The following is a 22,296-nucleotide window of genomic DNA, read 5'->3' as shown; positions in this document are numbered from 1 at the left end:
TTTAGGAAATAAATAACTTTTCCAAATTAAGTATTCACAGATTTAGGAAAAATTAAATTCTGCATTGCGTACCTTCATAAGTATTTTCAATCAAATTGAAAATCATATATCTATTTTTAATAAATTGATATATAAAATACATTGGTTGTGGTGACCGATTGAGGCTTATGTAGAAGAGCCCGCCATCACATTCTCGCACTATATTTGATCGTCTCTATAGATTCCCTCTCTTTGGCTCTGAGCTGTGACAAACTCAGCAAATTACAATCCCAGGTTAAAGAATATACTCCATGTTTTGTAGAGTAATATTTTTACCTCATTTTTAATTGATTTGTGTTTGTGCTTATGCATTGATTCTTTTGTTTAATCATGCGAGAATTTTTTTATAGTAGAGTGATCTTGTGTTTTTCCGTGATCCCTTTTCTTCGCTGCCCTAAAACGGTGACTGATTATTTTGTAAGTTGAGCTTGAAGGGAAATTTTGCTCTTGGTTAAAGATATGATTTTTATGGTTTCATCGCTTGTGTTTACTGGTGATGTTTTGTGGGAGTTGTGTTTGTGAAAGTTGGCATGCTTGTAGTTTAGGTTTGAAGTTAATTTATGTCAAATTGGGATTTGTGTTTGTGAAAGTTGGCATGCTTGTAATTTAGGTTTATGTCGAATTGGGATAGATGAGAAGAGACATGTCTTTCAAGTGTTTGTTCTTATTTGGAAGGAGCTGCTTTAAAGCTTTTATTGTAGCATGTTTGGTTAAATTATGTGTTTGATGGAAGTAGGTTAGGTTGAACTTGAGAATAGTTTGTTTTTGTGTTTACACCTATTTCAGTTTATGGCTGAGACAATGAGGTTATCAGTATGTGATTTATTAGAATAACTGATCTATGGGAAGTGAAAAGAGACTAAAACCAGATTTCCTCAGTTTATTTTAGAAACATGGTAGTGGTAAGAATTCCTTCACTGATGGTAGAAGTTCCTCGGATATTGCCCCTATTTTGAAGTGCCGGATGAAGTTGTCTTGACTATATGACATTTAGAATTATGTTCTGACAAAAGTTTACTGTTGGTTGTGCTACTTAGCTGATTCATTTTGGTTGGGGTTTAACTTGCACGACTCACGTATTGTAATGTCTTTTCCTGATGAACAATAATTTCAGGCACTGTAAATTATATGTATAGGCTGGTAAGCGACGGAGCATCTCAGAAGTCTGTGGCTTAGCAATCCGTGAATTAACCAGCCAAAGTATTTAGCCCTCTTTTCGGAACTTGCAAAATGTCAAATGGCGAAGTTAGACAAATCTCTGCCCAGGACATACAAATGGTTAGTTTTGATGTTATTTTTTATTCGTTAACCCATTTTTGTACACGTGGCTTGTCGTGTAACTGTAACTGTCAGGATCAGAAAGTTCAGTTATTAGGTTGAAGATATAGATGATCCGAATGTACGGGTGTTTATGTGGGATCAGTCATGTCATTTATACCGGGAAGGAATAATGATAAGATAATCATTTTTGGCATCTATACTTTATGAGCTATTATTGTATTTAATGCATATGGTCATATGATGGCATTTTGAAGCACTGATTTATAAGAAAACAGAAAAAATATTTATATTTTAAAATCTTGTGTCCCTCTTTTGGGTCTATGGCATTTCTCTACCATATGTGCTAAACCGGTCTTTTGAACTCGTATCAGGTTCAAATCCTTATCGAAAAATGCCTTCAGCTTTACATGAGTGAGAAGGAGGTTGTGAATACGTTGTCACACCAGGCAAAGATTGAACCTGGCTTCACCGAAATTGGTAAGTTCAATTTCCTCTTTTATTCGTCTGTCCCGTCTGAGTCGCACATTTTTATATTAACGAACTTGCTTCATCTTGATGATTCTTGAAAAATGTTTGTACATGTCCCTTACAACTACCTTATTGACTATACTATATGCTTAAATTTATTCTAATAATTTGCTTTCTTCCAGTGTGGCAAAAACTCGAATCGGAAAACCAGCAATTTTTTCGGGCATATCATCTGAGGCTGATTTTGAAGGACCAGATATTAAGATTTAATCAGTTGCTCGAGAGACAGGTTGAGCTAATGTGTCAAGTCGGTCGGACAGGAGTCACTTCCATGTCGCTGTCGAATGGATCTCAAATGCATTCAAGTGAGTTTCTTTTATTCGTCATAGTGACCATATGCCATATTAGGCTTTTATGCATACATTTGTTTCTCTGGATCAGATTTGTTATTGGTTTGATTGATTAGTGAATTTTGCTTTCAATCTTCGGCAGTGTTCAACAACTCGAGTTATCAGGTTCAACAGCCAGCTGGGCCACCTATAAATCCGGAAAATATGCACCAAGCTGTTACATTACCCAATGTCTACACTAATGGCGTGTCCGCCCTGCAACCTAACATTCAAGTTCCAGTCAACATATCCGGTCATGGCGGTCGGATCGACGTGCCAGAAAACATGCTTTTAACTCAAAATTCCAGCTCCGGAATTGTGCAAGGGATGAATGGTTTGATGATTAAATCAGAGGGTGGCTTTGCGGGCGACTCCCACTTCATGTTTGGCGCAGAGAACAATCTCATAGAACATCGCAACACAACAGGAGAAGCGTTTGTTTCACCTTTCACAAGTGGTGATCCGAATGAGTCCATGATGGGCCAGGAGACGAGCTCATTTGGATTCTTGGGACAGATACCGCGCAACTTCAGTCTCTCAGATTTGACAGCAGACTTTTCCAATAGCTCAGGTGGGTTCACTGCTGCCCTTCTCTTACTACGTCAAACATATTATTTATTTTGACTCATGTTTACCTGACTCGTTCAGATATACTCGTGAGCTACTCTAGATCGCCATTTCTGGGCGCAGATGCGAACATCTTGAACCCCCACATCAGAAGCGAACAACAAGGTACTGTTTTCTTTGTTGCGTTCGGTTATTCCTTTGTTACGTGAAACTGTGCTCCTCTGTTGATGTTTTAAAGCTATAACTCATTGGGCAGGTGTTAGGAGATTGGACACCATATCGGAGGGGTTGGGTTACAATGATTTCGCCAGCAACTGAATCTTTAAGAATGATCTTGCATTGGCGCCAGCGCTTGAATCTTTACAATGATCTAGCAAATTGATTCTTATCTAGCCTCATCTGTGCAAAACCTCATTAATTTCTTTTTCCTTACTCCATTTAGCTACAAGTTTTTGTAAATACATTCAAGAATTAAGAGTCTAGAGAAGCTTGATGATCGCAGAATAATTCAAGGTATCATTGGTGGGTATTTTTAGGTGATAATTTAGTCTTGACGCCGCTCGGTTAGCGATCGCAACGATCAAAGCCTACGCCGTTGCTTCCAACGCTTTGTACTGTAGTGATATGTTTAAAGACGTTGGAATCATGCCAAAACTTATATTAACAGTAATTAGTAGCATATCTGCAATTGGATGAACTGGTATTGAAAAAAGGGGGGAAAAAAGAAAGAAAAACTTCATCTACAATCATGTTTTTAGAGTTTTATCTCGAATAAATTTTGCCAGAAACAAAAAAGGCCCGATGCAGATGAGTTATGCAGGCCCTGTTTGTAGGGCGAGGTCAAGATCAGCGATCAAGTCGTCAACATCCTCAATCCCGACGGATATACGTATGAGATCCTCGGTCAGGCCTCGTACCTCGCGTACCGCTGCTGGTATGCTTGCGTGAGACATGAAGCAGGGCAAGCTGATGAGGGACTTGACACTTCCTGGCAGTAGTTCAATATTGTGCTGAGTTAAAATGAGTGAAGAGCGAATCGGATAATGAACCGAGAGCGAACTTACCGAAGCTCACAGTTATGCTGAAATACTTTGTCGTTTCAACAACATGCTTGGAGAGCTCCAACGACCCCGTTAAGAAACTCAGCACGGATCCAGCACCCTTCGCCTAATGCAAAGATTGTAAGAATACACACTTTTATAACAGTGCAGGATATTTACGAGTTACGACTCAGATTCGTACCTGAGAGTAATGCAATGATCGTCCTGGATGATCGGGAAGACCGGCATAATAGACCCTTTTCACGCGAGGGTGAGACGCGAGGAACTCAGCGATCTTTTGTGCATTTTCCTGCAAATTCAATGCTACTGAGTTGTAGCGACATAAAAAACACATTTGTTCAGTTAGAAATCAAGTTCGCCTAACAACCTGTTGCTTTTCGACACGTAGAGCCATAGTTTTTATGCCTCTCAAACATAGCCAACAGTCGAACGGAGCTAACCCTGTCCCCTCTGCATTCTGTAGGAAATATAGGTCTTTCCCCAAGCTAAGAAGCATAAAAAATGTGAATCTATGGATCAGTAACTAAAACTTTTCATTGAATGATACAAATGAATTTATCTCGAATTTTTTTCTAGAAAGTTCATAAAAGTGTGTTTATACGTGTTTCATAGACGGACCTCTCGCCTTTGATAGCAAGCACACCAGCCATAAGGTCGCTGTGACCAGCAATGAACTTTGTAGCTGAGTGCATCACAATATCTGATAATTGGTCGGACACGCTAAGGTTCATACCTCATCCTTTCGTGCATTAGCTCAAAATATTACTAAAGAATATGTGTTATTACCTGCTCCGAGCTCTAAGGGTTGAGACAGCACAGGAGACATGATGCTGTTGTCCACCAACACAAGAGTGCCACGAGCGTGTGCAAGCTCGGTGATTTTCTAAAAACACAATTAGGAGAAGAGACGCACAATTTAGTGATGTTGATGAGGGACGTAGTATACAGGGATTTTGGAGTTGAAGCTGCTTACGCGAAGGTCGGAGATCTGCTGGCGAGGGTTCGTTGGACTCTCCAACCACACGAGCTTTGTGCGGGGGGTAATTGCAGAAGCAACATCTTCAAAGTTTGTCGTATCTACATGCCTGCAACATATATATATCTTAAGGTTTGCAACCGAATGGCTGAAAATTTCAGTTAATTTGAATGAAAATATTAACTTAACCACAACTCCAGATTTTGGAACTACTTGCGACAATAAGCGATCCGAACCACCATACATGTCACCACCAGAAACAATCTCCTCGCCTGTCAATTCATGACATAAACAGAAAAGAAAATATTTCATATCAAAACCATAATCTCAAAAGCTCGAAACAGTTCAGCAATACAAAATAGTAGTACCATGATAGAATGAATCTTGGTATTGCTTTGAGCAATGAAATCATAATTGGAAAATACTACTAATAAACATGATGTTAGAAATGAATAAAAAAGCCATATGCCAGGTGATGTACCTGTTGCAACAAGACGAGTAACAGCTGCTAAAGCTGCCATTCCACTGGTGAAGCATAGTGCTCGGTCTGCTTTATCGAGCTTCGCAAGAAGTCTGTTATCAGACAACGAATTTTTAGAACTAGGTAAAGAACTAGGGCATTGATCTTTGCTAAATATGAGCATCTTGTTAAAGTTGAGACCTTTCTAGGGCATCCCGAGTAGGATTTCCACTTCTTGTATAATCATACGCTCCACCTTCCGTAGCTGAAGGCTGCAGAACAACAGAGTCCGTTGCAAAACAAAAACCACAGTTTTTATATTATAAGCACACCTTTTGATTTAATTTACTCATACTGTGATCTTCAGATACGTTTCCTATTTTCTGGAAGGCTTCAACAACCCCATGAATTTCAGAAATACTCTCATTTTTTCCTCCTCAATTACAGGAAACCAAACAGATCTCAAAATGTTGAAGTGAGAAATCACCTGCTTGAAAGTTGCTGTTTGATAGAGTGGCGTGCTTAAAGCCTCGTAAGGATCAAAGTCGTTGGAAAAATTCATCAACATGGTGGAAACACTTGGCTCCACTTGAAGAGTTGTCTGTCTGATTTCTTCTTCTATCACAAATGCAAAATCTACTGTAAAGATATAAACGTGTGTTTTCTTGAAACAGCTTGAATATGTAATATACAGCTACCATTTGTGCATTCGGAAACTCCATCAACCAAAGCAGACGTGCTGACATCCACCTCTTTGTCTCTCGAGCACTTCAATTTAAGGTTCCCCTGGCGACAGGAAAACTTACTTTCCCAAGCACTTTTGTTTTGTGCTCATAAAGCAATGGGAGGTGAGTGTTGAGAAAACCCTAAAGACCAATCAAGTTCTGTATCAGATTTAAACACCAGTCTTGAAGCCAAGCAAACACTCAGAAGTAAGAGCACGAGCCAAATGATCTTATATTAGAGCATTCTGTCACATTGCACCAATTAAAGCTACATTAAAGTAGTTATGTTTGTCACAAGATCATCAATACCTAATATAGTATACATCAAGCAAATACAAATCTACAACTTATTTATAAAAAAATTAACCACAGGCTAAAATTTATACATCAGCAAATATACAAGCTAAGAAACAGTCATTGCCATTATAAGTTTCAGAAGATAACACTACAATTCTAATTTTCCCAGAAAGTCGGTTCTTGAATAGCAACTCCTAATTTGCATTTGAACATTTTAAAGGTTGGTATTGCCATAGAACTTAACCTTATATTTATTGAAAATTTCACCAACATTTATCTGAAGCACTTAAATCAGGAAAAAAAAATTCCTTTTGTCGAGATTTCCTTGCCCTCCAGTGCATCAAAACTCCGGAATTTCCTAAAGTGACGAGTTTATTTTATACAAACCAAACAAATATTCCTCCGTTCATAGCCCCCAATAAAAAGTGGGAAAAGAGAGATGGAAACGTTGAGCAAACATATACACATTTGGGATTGACAAGTATCAACTCACATTTTGATCAATTTGGTTGTTTTGAAGAGAGGTGTGTTAGAGTGTCCACTATAAGACAGACACGCCCAATAGCCCCGCCCAAGTTTTTGTCCATAGCCCCAGTTTTATTGTCCATAGCCCCAAAATTCTATTTCCGCCACTATAGTGGACACCTCCAATAGCCCCCAAATTTTATAATCAACTTTCATTTTATAATGTTTCAAATAATTATGAACAAATTTATCGGGCTATACGTAATTAGAAGAACACGACTATACGAAGTAGAATTAAAATTAAAATTAAAATTACACACTAAATGAAAATTAAAATTAAAATTACACACTACATTTAATCTAGTACAAATCACTAACATGTTTACACTGCGCCACCACCCCCTCTACGTGCCCACACTTCTTCAATCAAATCGGCCTGCAGTGTGTTATGTGATGTGGTCCTGCGCATATCAGCGAAGCGTTGGATCAAATATTCATTGCTTCGTGGTACGCCCATCTGGATCGGCGCGGAGGCAACACCGTGACTTGTACTTGCGCCTTCTTCCGGTGCCCATCGCTCTGCCGCAAAGCCTTCATCTTCTATTATCATATTATGCAATATGATACAGGCTAACATAATATTCGCGACATCATCTTCGTGCCAAACTCGTGCCGGACACCGTATAATAGCCCACCTCGATTGGAGGACACCAAAAGCCCGCTCAATATCCTTCCTAGCACTCTCTTGTTTGCGCGCAAAATATTGTTTCTTCGGTCCAACCGGTTGGCGGACAGTCTTCACGAATACGGGCCAGCGCGGATATATCCCATCTGCCAAATAGTAGGCCCTACTGTACTGCGTACCGTTGGCTACAAAGCTGATTTCTGGACCCTCCCCCGGGCACTCCTCGTTGAAGAGCGGCGATGACTGAAGAACATTGATGTCGTTTTTCGAACCTGCCACACCGAAATACGCATGCCAGATCCGCAGACGGTAGTCCGCAACGGCTTCCAGAATCATCGTTGGATGTTTGCTTTTGAATCCAGTAGTGAACTGGCCTTTCCATGCCACGGGGCAGTTCCTCCACTCCCAATGCATGCAATCGATGTTTCCTAACATTCTTGGGAACCCGTGCATCGAACCGTGCATATCCAGTAGGCGCTGACACTCATCCGGGTTGGGCTTACGTAGAAACTCCCCACCGAAAATTTCGCGGATCCCCTTACAGAACTGCCTGAGCACCGTGAGGCCAGTCGTCTCACCCATCTGTAGGTATTCATCGAACATGTCCGCTGGTCCGGCGTAGGCAAGCTGCCGGATTGCAGCGGTGCACTTCTGTTGCGTAGACAACCCGATCCGGCCAGCCGCATCACGCCGGAGGGTGAAGCACCGGTAACGCTCCGCCAAATTCGTCGCTATATAGTTGAACAGTCGTCGCGATATCCTGAATCTCCGGCGGAATATCTCGGGTGGATAACGGGGGGTTATCCACAAAGTAATCATCCATTAGACGATGGTGCGCACCGACGTGGTCTCGTGGGATTGTCCGCCGATGAGTAATGGCACGAGGGATCGCATCTTCCGCATTCTCCGCCTCCTCCGCCAAACGGGCCGCTTCCTCCTGGGCGGCCTGGTGTTGCACTTGTTGAACCAGAGCATTCCAGCTGTCTCTCCACAAATTGTTCATTTCCGACCCCAAATTGTAGTGAGAGAAATTTTTATAGATATAGAGTTGGAATGGTGTGAAAATAATGAATGGAGTGGGGTGTATTTATAGGTGAATTGAAATGTAAAAATAAAAAAAAATAAAAAATAATAATTTCGGCTATAGCCACGGCGGTCGGCGCCTCCACTATAGGCGCCGCGGCTATAGCCGCGTCCTCGCCCCGGAGCCGGCTGATGCCCGTCCGCCCCCCTACCGCCCCGATTTCGCCGTCCGCCCGCGCCCTCCACTATAGCCCGCCCGCCGCCCGCCCGTGGACGCAGCTATAGCCGCGTCCATGCCATAGTGGACACCCTTAACCTGTGCCAACTCACTGGTGATGAAGCTGAGAAAAATGCCCATGTGAGTCTGGAATCATGTGTTAGTCAATCTCTAAATGAAGTCAAGGCCACGTCTGATCCCAGCATGCCATGTTGTCAAGTTATTCCTAGCTGGAAAGATGTGCTACTGAAAGGAGCAACCAATTTGGATAAGAGCTAAATCAAGAGACAACTCAATATTTGTTTTGTATCTTCTTCTCTTTCTTGTTGGTTATTTGCAGAATATTGTTACGAGTACGTGTCTTTCTTCTAGTATCATCTGAGCATTGCTATGTATAGTAACGAGCTACTTTGTATGCATCAGTTTAGAAAAACACTTCCAAAAGAATGCAATGCATACAAGTTTATTCATTTTGAGCTTGCTCTCTTCTTATGCTTTATTCATGCTTCTGCTGATTACCTTTTAAGGTGAAGAATGATCTGAGAGATGGAGCAGCAGCCGCCATAATCGTCACTGTAAACCAAACCGAAATTGTTTTCTGTTAACGTAGACTTATTGAACAAAAATATATAATCTCTGACTTTAAAAATACTAGTAGCATTCTTGGTCACTTTTTGACTAATTTGGGACTAAAATACCCCAAAGGAAGTCATTTTTGGTCATTTGAAAAATTGGATAAATTTTGGGTGTCTAGAATGCTATTATAACGATTCACCGAAATATGATATTTTACTCATATTTGGATACCTGAAATGGTATTTCAAATTTATCCAAAAAATTCTCTAAATATTTATTTAATACACAAATAAGATTAATATAGCTATATGATTGTGCTTATTATTAATACTATATGTATAATATTTAATATGCAAAATAAAGTATGATGGAGATGCATCTAGGAAGATGAGCATCTTTATTCAATCACTTATCGACATAAATTGAGGCTTTTTTTTTCTTTCACACATAAAATAAAACGGAAATAATTAAACAACGAAAAGGGGGAAATGATTCTTCGAGACAAGTGCGGGAGCGAGAAATCAACTAACCACTAAAAACAAAAAAAAAATCAACTAACCACTGTTCCGTATTCATAAAATTCTTTCAAATATTGGGTATTCAGTATGCATGAAGTATAAATTGCGAGAAAAACGCTTCCTTGGAGTTTGGCAAAGTTGGGCAGGTCTGTTTGGAGTTAAAAATTGGAAGTTTTGTTCATTGTTCGTGTTTTGATGAAGGATTTTCGTTTGATTTTTTAGGTGACAGACTTATCAACTTTTAAGACAGGACGAGCATGCCACTTATTTGTAAAAGAAAAGCTACATGCTTGAATAATCTTTGGTCAGCGACAAAATTAACCAAAGAAGACCACAAGAATTAACAAAAAACTTTTTGCATGAGTCTACGTCTACCTATCATACAATCTCCTATTGCTCATGAAAATAAAACTTCGCTCGAACAATCCAACAGTCATCATACATCATGTTGGTATCTGATGAACACAACGTATCAGGATTATTGTACAAGACTAAACATCAAAAATCTAGAATCTTTGTCCACGCAGAAAATCTGCTAAAATCTTGGCATTTGAACAATCTAATTACAAGAGACTGGTAAATGCTTCTATTAAACTTCATTCAAGCAATCCAACAGTGTCATCATACACCATCACTTCAATCCATCGAAGACCAAGTTAACAAAATGTGATTGTTTATACTGAATCACATTTCATAAACATGATTCGACACTAAAATAAACTAAAAATCAATGGAAGCCACAGTATACAAGATTAAGCACTAGTTTTAGACTATTAAACCTAATGCACCAACACTTCCACACACAATTCAAGAACAATAATTCATCGAAAAAAAGAAACACCATAAATTCACCTCAACAGTTGCAAGATAGCAATGCATTTATATAACCACTCTCTCCAGATGAATTAACCCATTATCCATACTAGATCAAGCATATCAGTATTCCCTATTCAATAGCATTTGGGTCAGAATGCCAAACCATCCACGCCATGAAAGGGAATTCAAGAAAAAATTACTGTTTACCACGAGAAGAAACAGAGAATGATGAAGCCAACACAATCTTTGCTTTCGCTCCACGATTGTGTATTACAATCATATAAAGATAGGTTCAACTAGAAAGCTTAACCAAAGCACAAGTAAAATTGGAATTTGTTATTCTTCTACTCAGATCTCAATTTGCAATCAAAGTTGGTACTATCTATTACCATATTTAGCATATTGAGACGAGCTGCTACTCGAAGCTCCGGACCAATTCATCACCAAGTTGCCTTCTCCCAACTGATGACTAGCTATGATATAAGTGACAGGAACACGATCATCACCGAGCTTCCCAGTCTTTTCCTTGCCACCATTCCTCGGCTTCAATCCCTTAAGCCCTAACTTCTCTTGCCCCATCAAACTAGACCACGAAACTGCCCCTTTACGCTTGATCCTATGCATCCATCGAGCGCTATCCTTCTTCCACTTCTGTACCTCTCCAAGAGTGAACGCATCCTTCCCTCCTACTTCCTCTTTCTCTCCCAAAACGAAGTAAGCCGGCCTCGACCCAGCCACCGCTATCCTTGGGACACCATCAGATATACCCGCATTCTCTCCCTTGGCCTTCGTAGAGAAAGCAGAGACGATAACATCCTTCCCGTTAGTAATTTTGCTTCTTGAACCTTCATTAAAGCAGCTTTTCGACGAAGGTACTCCAACCATTACATATGTAGACTTCGCAGTTTGCTTATTTCCTCCTTTAGAAGAGTACGCTGAGCTTCTGTATTCCAGCAACCCCGGCAGGGAGGAGAAGTTAAACGCACCGGTGGGTGGGGCAACAGTGGATTCGAGGCTCTCCGCCGGCAGCGCGATATCCGCCGCCGCCTTGGATTTTCCTTGGAGAGCTCCGCCTTCCCATCGTACTAGAGCGATCCGAGAAGTTCGATTAGGATCGTACTCTATCCTTTCCACGATTCCTGTAGCCGAGGTGCTTCGCTTCATATCGATTCTGCGCTGAAATCGAAATTTCCTCGTCTTAGTTGAGAAGTTTCTTCCATCTAAATTCCCGAATTGACCGAGGTGTGGAGAAATTGAAGCTCCACTGAAACTGCTCGTCTCCACAGGAGATCTAATTGCAATAATTCAGGTGTCAATTTCTGAGATCAGGTGATGAAAGTGCGATTATTGAAGGAGGTATGGGTGGAAGGCTTTGTGAGTAGAAACTAACCTGAAAATGGAGGCGGATTGTCTCGCCGAGGCAATGCGAGTTGATGTGGCGGCGGAACGGAGGACTGTTCTGGCGGCGGCCATGCTGTATTGACAGTGCCCGAAGATCGGAAAAACCGACGAGAAATGTAGGGTTTGTAGATTACCAAAGCCGCAAGCGAACCCATTTAATTTCCTAATATGCCAAAGAAATCCAGATTTTTGCCAATTTTGCTAATATTCATAATTAGAGAATATATTAGTACTAAAAGATACTATGTCGTGGATAATTAATTATGAGGCAACATAGGAAAAAAATATTATGGTGCTATATTTTACTTTTGAGGTTTTTTTGTCTCTTTGAGATATACACAAAAAATTGTCTCATTTTTTACTATTATGGGATGTATACAACTATGCTATTTAGTATTTTGTAAAACTTCATTCATTCCCCATTAATTTACATTAATTATTTTTTTTCATTCGTCCCTAATTAATTAACATCTTTACTTTTTCATCACTTTTTAAAAGTATTTCTTAAAATAGTGTCAATTACTTTTGGCGGAGGGAATAATAAGTATTGGAATAAGAGTGTCCACAATGGTTAGGCGCGGCTATAGCCGCGTCTCGGGGCTATCCATAGTGGGAGAGTTGTCCGCCCCCGGGGCGGACGAGGAGATGGGGGCGGTAGGAGGCGGACGGGCGATCGCCGACTCCGGGGCGAGGACGCGCCGAGGCGGGGGCGGACGCGGCGGATAGAGCGGATGCCTATAGTGGATGGATGCCCGGCGCGGCTATAAGCGGTGTTTTTTTTTTAATTCAATTTAATTCACCTATAAATATACCTCATTCTATTCATTATTTTCACACCATTCAAACGCTGATATGCGCAGGACGACATCACATACCACACTCCAAGCCGATTTGATTGAAGAAGTGTGACCACGTAGGGGAGGTGGCAGTTAGGGCTGGCAAATCGTGCGGATTGGGTCATTATCGGGTCAACCTGATAATGACCCAACCCAATAAGGCCTAACCTGAACCCGACCTGTGAAGGAAACTGTAAATCTGAACACGAACCCGACCTGTTACCTTCAAATCCGAACACGACCCGCACCCGACACGAACCCGTTATCGACACGATATAATATGGGTTGACACGACACGATAACAACCCGAACCTGATATTACACGATTAAAACCTAATATTACACGATTAAACCTTAATTTTTAACCTAATTTACACAATTAAAATTCATTTTATACTATTTAAGCCTAATTTATAAGAAATTAAAAAATTAAAGTAATATATATTTTTTTAAATAATAATAAAAATAATAATATTATTTCTTAATGGGTTACCCGTATCCGACCCGCATCCGACCCGAACCCAACCCAAATTATCGGGTTCTTAATGGGTCAACCCGATAAGGACACGGATCCAATAAGACTTGACTCAAACCCAATAATTTCGTGCGGATTCGTGTCGGATTATCGTGTCGTGTCGAAAATTGCCAGCCCTAGTGGCAGTGCCGTGTGAATTTTTAGTTGTATTTTTTTTAATTTTCGTTGTATAATTTTACCCTTTTGCAATACAACGAATATTCGTCCCCAATTACCTCGTTTTCTAATTATTTACATTGCAATAATTTTAATTATACCTGATTGAAACTAAAAACATTTTAAAATGAAAAATTGATTATAAAATTTGGGGGCTATTGGAAGTGTCCACCATAGTGGGCAGAAACAAAATTTTAGGACTATGGACAAAAAAACTGTGGCTATGGACAAAAATTGGGGCGGGGCTATTGGGGTTTCCACCTTATCGTGCACACCCTAAGAGCGTCCACTATAAGGTGGACGCGGCTATAGCCGCGAGCAGGGCGGAAGCGGGGCGGTAGGCGCGGCTATTATAGTGGAGGGGGTGTCCGCCGCGAGGGTGGACGCGGCTGGTGGGAGGGAGGGCGGCGGACGAGGCTTAGCCGCGAGTGGGGCGAGGACGCGGCGGGGTGGCTATAGCCGCGCCTATAGGCGCGGCGCCTATAGTGGCACGAAGATTAGCTGCGGCGGTTGCATGCGAATTTTTTTTTTATTTTTTACACTTCAATTCACCTATAAATACACCCCACTCCATTCATTATTTTCACACCATTCAAACACAACATCTATACAAATTTCTCTCACTACAATTTGGGGTCGGAAATGAACAATTTGTGGAGAGACAACTGGAATGCTCTGATTCAACAGGTGCAACACCAGGCCGCCCAGGAGGTAGCGGCCCGTTTGGCGGAGGAGGCGGAGGATGCGGAGGCTCCGATCCCTCGCACCATTACTCATCGGCGGACAATCCCACGAGACCACGTCGGTGCTCACCAACGTTTAATGGATGATTACTTCGTGGATAACCCCAGTTATCCACCCGAGATATTCCACCGGAGATTCAGGATGTCGCAGCGGCTGTTCAACTATATAGCGACGAATTTGGCGGAGCGTTACCGGTGCTTCACCCTCCGGCGTGATGCGTCAGGCCGGATCGGGCTGTCCACACAACAGAAGTGCACCGCTGCAATCCGACAGCTTGCCTACGCTGGACCAGCGGACATGTTCGATGAATACCTACAGATGGGTGAGACGACTAGCCTCACGGTGCTTAGGCAGTTCTGTAAGGGGATCCGAGAAATTTTCGGTGGGGAGTTTCTACGGAAGCCCAACCCGGATGAGTGTCAGCGCCTACTTGATATGCACGGGTCGGTGCACGGCTTCCCCGGAATGTTAGGAAGTATCGATTGCATGCATTGGGAGTGGAGGAACTGCCCCGTGACATGGAAAGGCCAGTTCACTACTGGATTCAAAAGCAAACATCCAACGATGATACTGGAAGCCGTGGCAGACTACCGTCTGAAGATCTGGCATGCGTATTTCGGCGTGGCAGGTTCGAACAACGACATCAATGTTCTTCAGTCGTCGCCTCTCTTCAACGAGGAGTGCCGGGGGGAGGGGCCAGAAATCAGCTTCGTAGCCAGCGGTACGCAGTATAGTAGGGGCTACTATTTGGCAGATGAAATATATCCGCGGTGGCCCGTATTCGTGAAGACTGTCCGCCAACCGGTAGGACCGAAGAAACAATATTTTGCGCGCAAACAAGAGAGTGCTAGGAAGGACGTTGAGCGTGCTTTTGGTGTCCTCCAATCGCGGTGGGCTATTATACGGTGTCCGGCACGAGTTTGGCACGAAGATGATGTCGCGAATATTATGTTAGCCTGTATCATATTGCATAATATGATAATAGAAGATGAAGGATTTGCGGCAGAGCGATGGGCGCCGGAAGAGGGTGCAAGTACAAGTCACGGTGTCGCCTCCGCGCCGATCCAGATGGGCGTACCACGGAGCAATGAATATTTGATCCAACGCTTCGCTGATATGCGCAGGACCACATCACATAACACACTGCAGGCCGATTTGATTGAAGAAGTGTGGGCACGTAGGGGAGGTAGTGGCGTTGTGTAAACTTGGTAGTGATTTGTACTAGATTCAATGTAGTGTGTGATTTTAATTTTAATTTAGTGTGTAATTCTAATTTTAATTTTAATTTGTATTTTATTTTTATTTTTATTTTTATTTTTATTTTGAATTCGTATAGTCGGCTTCTTCTAATCCACTAAGAGTCCGATAAATTTGTTCTTAATTACTTGAAATATTATAAAATGAAAGTTGATTATAAAATTTGGGGCTATTGGAGGTGTCCACTATAGTGGCGGACACAAAATTTTGAGGCTATGGACAAAAAATTGGGGCTATGGATAAAAAACTGGGGCGGGGCTATTGGGCGTGTCCACCTTATAGTGGACACCCTAATCATACTCCATCTAGATCTACTGCATTCAATACATATACTGGTTTAGCATTAAAAATTGCTAAAAATGTAAAATAAAAAGTCATTATCCAAATTTATTGGTAGGGGCCAATCGGAAAATTTCCAAATTTCCCTTGAATCTTGACGCTGTTTGTTCTGTGGTTATATTTTCCAATAAGCTTCCAGAAGTGCTCACAAATCACAATTCAGCTACTTTGGAGTTCTTTTTGATCGAGTGTTCTTCAATTTTGGATGAAAAAAAACGTTTTGAGCTGATTGAAATTATTTGAATGGGTTGTTTGTTAAATCAAGAAATGTCGATTGCAAGGGTTTGATTCATCATCTGATTTGAAGAAAGTAGAGAGAGATACATGAAGCTGCTGTCTTGAAATTTGTCGGACGCATATGGAGAAAAGCTTCTCGATTTCAGCTCGATACTTTCTGGCTAATTGAAAGAAAATAGAATTAGGGTTTCGGTTAATCTGGTTTAAGATCTTGCATAATTGGGAAAGATTGAATTTTGGGGGCCATGGCAGTGGGATGGAGTGTTACACTCTGGATGGCAAGAATGGTGTGGTTTGCATGGTCTGGTTGGGTGATTTCTTGCTTGACTGTTGCCGATGAATTGGCCGGCTCTCTGCGCTCCGGAGACATCGGCCCGTTCCATGTCGGTTAATTCGCTGCTATTGTACAGAAACAGGAGTTTATCATTTGCAAGGATCTGGTTTCCCTAAATAGAGTTTAATAGTGTGCTTTTTTTTTTGTCTTAGTTTATGTTGATTGTGTGAGTAGCAAATTTGTGGCACTTTGTTTTGAGTATACGTTAATCAGATGTTGGAATGTGATGTTTGATTAAGGATTGTTAATTGTTAATGCCTTAATGGTTAAATTGAGCTACATTTTCACTTATCTTGTCCATTGCAAAAGACAAAATTATTGATGATTTAATAATTCAGTCCTGGAACTAATATGCAAAACTATTGTGCAATCTATCTTATGGAATATAGTTTCATTTCCTTTTTTTATTGCTCATTTGATTTTGAATTCTAGTTAATGTTTAAGGATGCATTCTCCTTGAGCGTTAATGATAAAGCTCAGAAACTTCGAGTTGATTGAGATCTCAAATTTGTCCGCTAGTCTTAGGAAGATTGAGACTAGAAGATTGAAGGCATGATAAGTTTGAGTTTCACTGATCAGAATTGATATCTGCTATATCAGGAAAGATGGTTGAGACTATACTGTTAATCATCCAGAATTTAGCTTTGACAGCCAAGTGAAAATGGAGAATTTATCGTTCAACTTTTCAATTCTGAAAGTGGAAACTTCTGTTTCATAGTCAGGTCTAATCATGCTGTTCAGAAACCCCTTGTTTTTTTTGCTTATCCTATTCGGTCTATATGTGCATAAAGGATTCTATGTTTTTGGCTAGTTCTGGTGATTTTTTAGAATTGTTGATCCTTTTTATATCAAGGGTATATCATTTGTCTAATCGTCTGTATGGAGGCTCTCAGTATAAGTGTCAATATTTGGGATATATTAAAAAGCATGTATACTTTTCTCACTATATATGTTTCATAATTGGTCTATTTATTATAGTTTCCAAGTGTATATCTGGAGGAGCTCAATCTTTGCATAATAAAAGGGCCATGTTTCTTTAAATATCCATGTAATTTGACTATTCATCTTGTTTTGACTGAGATTTCTAACACCTTGAGCTGCTGCTGTTAAGTGTTTTCGAGCTAGGATCATGATTTTCTTTCTTCCAACAATTAGGTTGGTGAGCTATGAAATCTAGCTAGAGTTGATTTTATCTGCAGCTATGAACTCTCTGCCAGGTGAGTCCTCTGCCTTTTCCTGTGATTCACTTCTCGTTACCATGAAGCTTTCAGTAAGGAGAGTTGCGGTTGTGGTTTCCATTGATGAAAAACGAGGAACCCGATTGAAGTCCCCGAGGGTGGTTTTGTTAGAGAAGATGGAAGATCTAGTGTTGTTAGCCACCTAATGTTTCTTAATTTTTGTTATTAATTTTTTTAGTTGAGAAATGATAAGAATGAAGGTTTTGTCCAAGTTGGTAGTTAAGAATTTTCTACTGTAAATGCTGAGCTTTATTGAGTTTGATTTGCATAAATTTAAAGTTGTGTCGTGGGTTTTTAAAAATCCTATCAGAAAAAGGACGTTTTGGTTTAGTTTTGGCTATATTTGATTTGATTCGTTTGGTTGCAAATTATAGAAACTGAACTGAATTTGGTCTGTTTCTGGATAAATTATTTCTTTGGAACCTAACCAATTGAACTTATACTGTATCACTTTATAGTAGTAATCTTTTATTTCTTTGATTGATGTTAATTTTATTATGATTTTTTTGGCAGTGTAAAAAAAGTTCAATTTGAGGGTAACTTTGGTCGGCCATTTTTACAAATTTGATTAGTTTGGTTTTAAATCAAGCCTAACTAATGGTCTTTGGTCATCAATGACTCACCATACAAAAGATTGTTGACTTGTCAAAGTCCGCACACTCTCTATCTAATTGCATTAAGCTTTCTGCTTTCTTATTCATAAACTTGCTGAAAGAATTCTGCAATTTGGAGAAACATGGCAGAAACATTCTTGTTCAACATCGCTGAGAGTGCTCTTTCCAAACTTTCATCCCTTGCTGCTGAGCAGATCAGTCTGGTTTGGAACATCAGATCTGAGGTGAGGAGGCTCCACAACACTCTCTCCACCATCAAAGCGGTGATCTTGGATGCTGAAGAGCAACAGTTGAAGAATCACGAGGTGCGGGACTGGCTCCAGAAGCTCAAGGATGCTGTCTGCAACATCGATGATTTGCTGGATGACCTCACCATACGATCTCCTCTGCAGAGAGACATAGAGATCTTGAACAAGGTAACAGGATTCTTTCCTGACTTGAATTCTGTTGTATTTAGATTCAAGATCGGTCATAGAATAAGAGGCCTGAGGCAAAAACTAGATGAGATTGCAGCTGATAGGAGCAAGTTTCATTTCACTGAGAAAACTCATACTGTGATATTCATGGATAACAATGTGAGAGAGCAAACCCACTCTTATGTAAGAGCTTCAGACATCATTGGTAGGGAACGTGATAAAGAAAGCACCGTACAGATGCTCCTGAGCTCAAACAACAATAATGATGATGATCATCTTGATGTTATTCCTATAGTTGGGATCGGAGGTCTTGGAAAAACTACTGTTGTCAAGTTGGCATATAATGATGAACGAGTGATTCAAAGGTTCGGTCTTCGAATGTGGGTTTCTTCTTTCTCTGAACATTTCACTCTAGGCAAAACTGTTGAGAAAATCCTGAAATCTGCCACTGGTGAGAGCTTCGGGCATCTTGATACGGACCAGATGCAGCGTCGTCTGGCTGGTGTGTTGAATGGCACGAGATATTTGCTCGTGTTGGATGATGTGTGGAACGTGGACCGGATCAAGTGGATGGATTTGAGGGAGCTGCTGATGAACTGCAGCTCAGGGAGTAAGATCATTGTCACGACTCGAAGCAAGGCTGTAGCCGTGGTTACGAGCACTAGAGATGCTTATGATCTGACTGGCCTCTCGGATGGTGACTGCCTGTCTTTGTTTCTAAAATGTGCTTTTAGAGAAGGTGGTGATCAGCCTCCCAATCTCGTGGCAATCGGGAGGGAGATCGTGGGGAAGTGTGGAGGAGTTCCACTTGCTGTCAAGACGTTGGGGAGCTTGCTTTATATGAATAGAGACGAGCACGAATGGGTACGTATCAGGAACAATGATATATGGGAGATTGATCAGCAGCAAAGTGACATTCTGCCTATTCTTAGGCTCAGTTATGAGCAGTTGCCTTCCCATTTGAGGCAGTGTTTCGCTTATTGCTCCATGTTGCCTAAGGGTGTTGAGATTCCCAGAGAGACGTTCATCAACCTTTGGATCGCTCAAGGCTTTGTGCACTCAGACAACGCGGATAGGCAGGTTGAGGATGTTGGGAATCACTACTTCAATGAGTTGCTGTCAAGATTTTGCTTTCAAGAAGTGGCGGATGCATTTGATGGGGAGATCATAGCTTGTAAGATCCACAACCTCGTCCACGATCTTGCACAGTCCGTAGCTGGGGTCGAGTATGGCAAGAAAGCCGTTTCTGATAGGGTTCGTCATATTTTTCTCCAAGATGAAGATCATCTGCCAGGAAAAGAAGAGTCTAAAGCATTGCTCGGATTGAGAAATGTGAGGTCTTTTAGGTGTGCGTTCAAGGTTAGGTCTCCGGATAAGGCCTTTATCCGTGCCATTGCAACGAGCTTCAAACTCCTACGCGTCTTGATCTTGATCTCACTGCAGCTCGAGGAGCTGCCAAGCTGTATAGGCAACTTGAAGAGACTAAGGTATCTCGACCTCAGCCAGAGCAGCAATCTCACATCTCTTCCATCGTCATTCTGCAAGCTGGTGAATCTGCAGACGCTGAACCTCATCAACTGCGAAAGCCTTCGAGATCTGCCCAAATATCTCTTGCATTTGATCAACATCAAAACTCTGTACCTAAGTTGCCAGAAGCTGTCTTTGGGAAAGAAAAGGTACCACAGCTTCAGCTCTCTAAAGTTCTCACTGCTCTACAACTGTGACTTTGTGCAGTTACCATCAGGGCTTGAAAACCTCACTTGTATCCGTGTACTACGTATATATGACTGCCCGAGATTAGCTACTCTTCCAGATAGCATCAAGCATCTGGTTTCTCTAGAGAAGCTGTGGGTCTGGAACTGTGAAGAGCTCGATTTTGGTGAAGGAGCCGGCGTTCAAGGGCTGACCCGCCTTGTGTCGTTGCTCTTGATGGGGCTGCCCAAGTTGGCCAGTCTTCCAATGGGGCTTACAAAGAATGTCGGTAGAACACTCAAATTTCTACGAATCGCAAACTGCGTTGGTTTTACCGAACTGCCCTGAGTGGGTCCTGAGCTTCAGTTTGCTTCAAAGGCTGTATGTTGAAGATTGTCCAAATTTAGTGATGCTTCCAACCTTCACACATGCTCATATTGGAAAGGTGCATGTTAGTGGTTGTCCTAATATCCATTAACTTTCCACAGTTTTTCAATCAATCTGCATCTAAGCCACTGCTGGTCTGAGAGATTCTTGAATATTTGTGATGGAATTTGAGAATTTTGAATATGATTTGTAATGCTAATTTATATAGAAATTGCATCAAGTCAAAGACCATAAAAGAAAAGAATCACAACACTATTGAATACATATACAGATTTATCCCACATCGGATTCGTAGCAAATACATACTACTTCAAGGGATGGAAGAACATACCTATTCTGACCTTACTAGAATAGAATCTGTTCTATAGGCTCGTACCTCTGCAACCTTGGTTTGGTTTCTAAGGAGACAGAAAACCAAGTATGGTTGATGAACTTTTGGTTGCTTGACCCGAGCATGATTAGCCGAACCTTGAAGCTCAAGTGTGCCCTTGGTTCAGTAGAGGATTATTCTCCGTTCGCTCGTACACCTTGATTTCTAAGGAGACAGGAAACCAAGTATAGTTGATGGACTTATGGTTGCTTGACCCGAGCATGATTAACCGAACCTTGAGGGTCAAGTGTGCCCTTGGTTCAGTAGAGGATTGTTCTCAGTTCACTTTGTCGAACTGGGTCGGTCAAGTAGCTTTCTGACAAGCTAGTGTTCATAGCCTGACTTTTCCGGCGGAGATGCTTCTTTTGTGCCCCAATTACACTTTTTTTGCCCATAAATATATTTTTAATTTTATAAAAAATCATAATCAAAATTAAGAAATTCATTGAGAAATTTCTAACATTATATACAAGAAGTATTTGTATCCTAGTATCTAACCTTCTCTCAAACTACACAAATTCTACAAGTCATACAATAATTTGAGACCTAAAATTTCTTTATAATGGGGAAATAAAAGAGTAAAATCAGTTGAACGAAAATTTCGTGGAACAAGTCGATACAATTTTGGCTTTAACTCATTAATTTTGATTTGAAATGAAGAGAAAAAGAGATGACCAATGGGTATATTTTGTAGTTTATCAATATCAGACAAAAACGCATTATTTGGTGGCATCAACGACATTATTTGAGGAAAATAAGGGTCAAATTAATTTCTACTGTTGATAAGCACACAAAATATTCAAATTAAGTTTATTTGATTCATGAAAATATTAAATACCCTAAGGGCATGTTTGGTTGTCAGGATTCTGTCTGGGAAAGTAATCTGATTCCTTAAATTTTAAATTCCTCTGTTTGTTTCCGTTTTTAATCAAATTGGGAAAGTAATCAAAATCTTGAAACAAGGAAAGTTAGTACAACTTTCCAGGATTCTGAATCCTAACTTTTCTTAGTTATTCTTTTTCTCAGTTTTAGGATTCTTACATATTTAATACAATATAGTATAGTTTTAGTATTATTATTATTATTATTATTATTATTATTATTATTATTATTATTATTATTATTATTATTATTATTATTATTATCATCATCATCATCACCATCATCGTCGTCGTCG

At 40.6% G+C, this 22,296-nt stretch overlaps 4 protein-coding genes across 6 annotated transcripts; 2 read left to right on the top strand and 2 right to left on the bottom strand.

Moving 5' to 3' along the window:
- Positions 1-157: 157 nt before the first annotated feature.
- Positions 158-3,260, top strand: LOC121747813. Of its 3 annotated transcripts, none has more exons than XM_042141935.1 (7): positions 158-273; positions 1,154-1,317; positions 1,692-1,797; positions 1,971-2,153; positions 2,281-2,748; positions 2,826-2,909; positions 3,001-3,260. In XM_042141935.1, exons 2-7 carry the CDS (start codon positions 1,270-1,272, stop codon positions 3,060-3,062), a joined length of 951 nt encoding a protein of 316 aa, XP_041997869.1. In that variant the 5' UTR covers positions 158-273; positions 1,154-1,269; the 3' UTR covers positions 3,063-3,260. The 3 variants fall into 3 exon arrangements, with proteins under 3 accessions (XP_041997869.1, XP_041997870.1, XP_041997868.1); XM_042141936.1 differs by having other exon boundaries at positions 169-273; positions 1,176-1,317; XM_042141934.1 differs by lacking the exon at positions 158-273 and adding an exon at positions 316-456.
- A 139-nt stretch (positions 3,261-3,399) lies between these two features.
- LOC121749250 (cystathionine beta-lyase, chloroplastic-like) lies at positions 3,400-9,218 on the bottom strand. Its single transcript, XM_042143838.1, has 13 exons — positions 9,173-9,218; positions 5,940-6,071; positions 5,729-5,859; positions 5,443-5,513; positions 5,263-5,354; positions 4,966-5,053; positions 4,779-4,890; positions 4,592-4,688; positions 4,424-4,505; positions 4,173-4,290; positions 3,987-4,094; positions 3,809-3,911; positions 3,400-3,732 (listed from the first exon to the last, which is right to left on the bottom strand). Exons 1-13 carry the CDS (start codon positions 9,216-9,218, stop codon positions 3,557-3,559), a joined length of 1,356 nt encoding a protein of 451 aa, XP_041999772.1. The 3' UTR covers positions 3,400-3,556.
- A 1,525-nt stretch (positions 9,219-10,743) lies between these two features.
- LOC121749677 (60S ribosomal protein L2, mitochondrial-like) lies at positions 10,744-12,128 on the bottom strand. The gene is made up of 2 exons (XM_042144262.1): positions 11,954-12,128; positions 10,744-11,854 (listed from the first exon to the last, which is right to left on the bottom strand). The coding sequence occupies exons 1-2, from the start codon at positions 12,034-12,036 to the stop codon at positions 10,942-10,944; spliced, it is 996 nt and encodes a 331-aa protein (XP_042000196.1). The 5' UTR covers positions 12,037-12,128; the 3' UTR covers positions 10,744-10,941.
- A 6,248-nt stretch (positions 12,129-18,376) lies between these two features.
- On the top strand, positions 18,377-20,710 carry LOC121749249 (putative disease resistance protein RGA3). Its single transcript, XM_042143837.1, has one exon. It carries the CDS (start codon positions 18,377-18,379, stop codon positions 20,708-20,710), a length of 2,334 nt encoding a protein of 777 aa, XP_041999771.1.
- The last annotated feature ends 1,586 nt before the right edge of the window (positions 20,711-22,296 follow it).

Source organism: Salvia splendens, chromosome 9 (genome assembly GCF_004379255.2).
Source record: "Salvia splendens isolate huo1 chromosome 9, SspV2, whole genome shotgun sequence".
In the NCBI taxonomy this organism is placed as follows: Eukaryota; Viridiplantae; Streptophyta; class Magnoliopsida; order Lamiales; family Lamiaceae; genus Salvia; species Salvia splendens.
Note: the sequence above shows the minus strand (reverse complement) of the source record. Positions and strands in the feature narration are given on the sequence as shown.

Excerpts from the sequence above, each read along its gene's own strand:
- LOC121747813 (XM_042141935.1), top strand. The coding sequence starts at position 1,270 with ATGTCAAATGGCGAAGTTAGACAAATCTCTGCCCAGGACATACAAATG. Across the intron at positions 1,798-1,970 it reads ACCTGGCTTCACCGAAATTG|TGTGGCAAAAACTCGAATCG; the intron begins GTAAGTTCAATT and ends GCTTTCTTCCAG. Across the intron at positions 2,910-3,000 it reads CATCAGAAGCGAACAACAAG|GTGTTAGGAGATTGGACACC; the intron begins GTACTGTTTTCT and ends CTCATTGGGCAG.
- LOC121749250 (XM_042143838.1), bottom strand. The coding sequence starts at position 9,218 with ATGGCGGCTGCTGCTCCATCTCTCAGATCATTCTTCACCTTAAAAG. Across the intron at positions 5,860-5,939 it reads AGTTTCCGAATGCACAAATG|AAGAAGAAATCAGACAGACA; the intron begins GTAGCTGTATAT and ends CATTTGTGATAG. Across the intron at positions 5,054-5,262 it reads TACTCGTCTTGTTGCAACAG|GCGAGGAGATTGTTTCTGGT; the intron begins GTACATCACCTG and ends ATGAATTGACAG.
- LOC121749677 (XM_042144262.1), bottom strand. The coding sequence starts at position 12,036 with ATGGCCGCCGCCAGAACAGTCCTCCGTTCCGCCGCCACATCAACTCGC. Across the intron at positions 11,855-11,953 it reads CAATCCGCCTCCATTTTCAG|ATCTCCTGTGGAGACGAGCA; the intron begins GTTAGTTTCTAC and ends TATTGCAATTAG.
- LOC121749249 (XM_042143837.1), top strand. The coding sequence starts at position 18,377 with ATGGCAGAAACATTCTTGTTCAACATCGCTGAGAGTGCTCTTTCCAAA.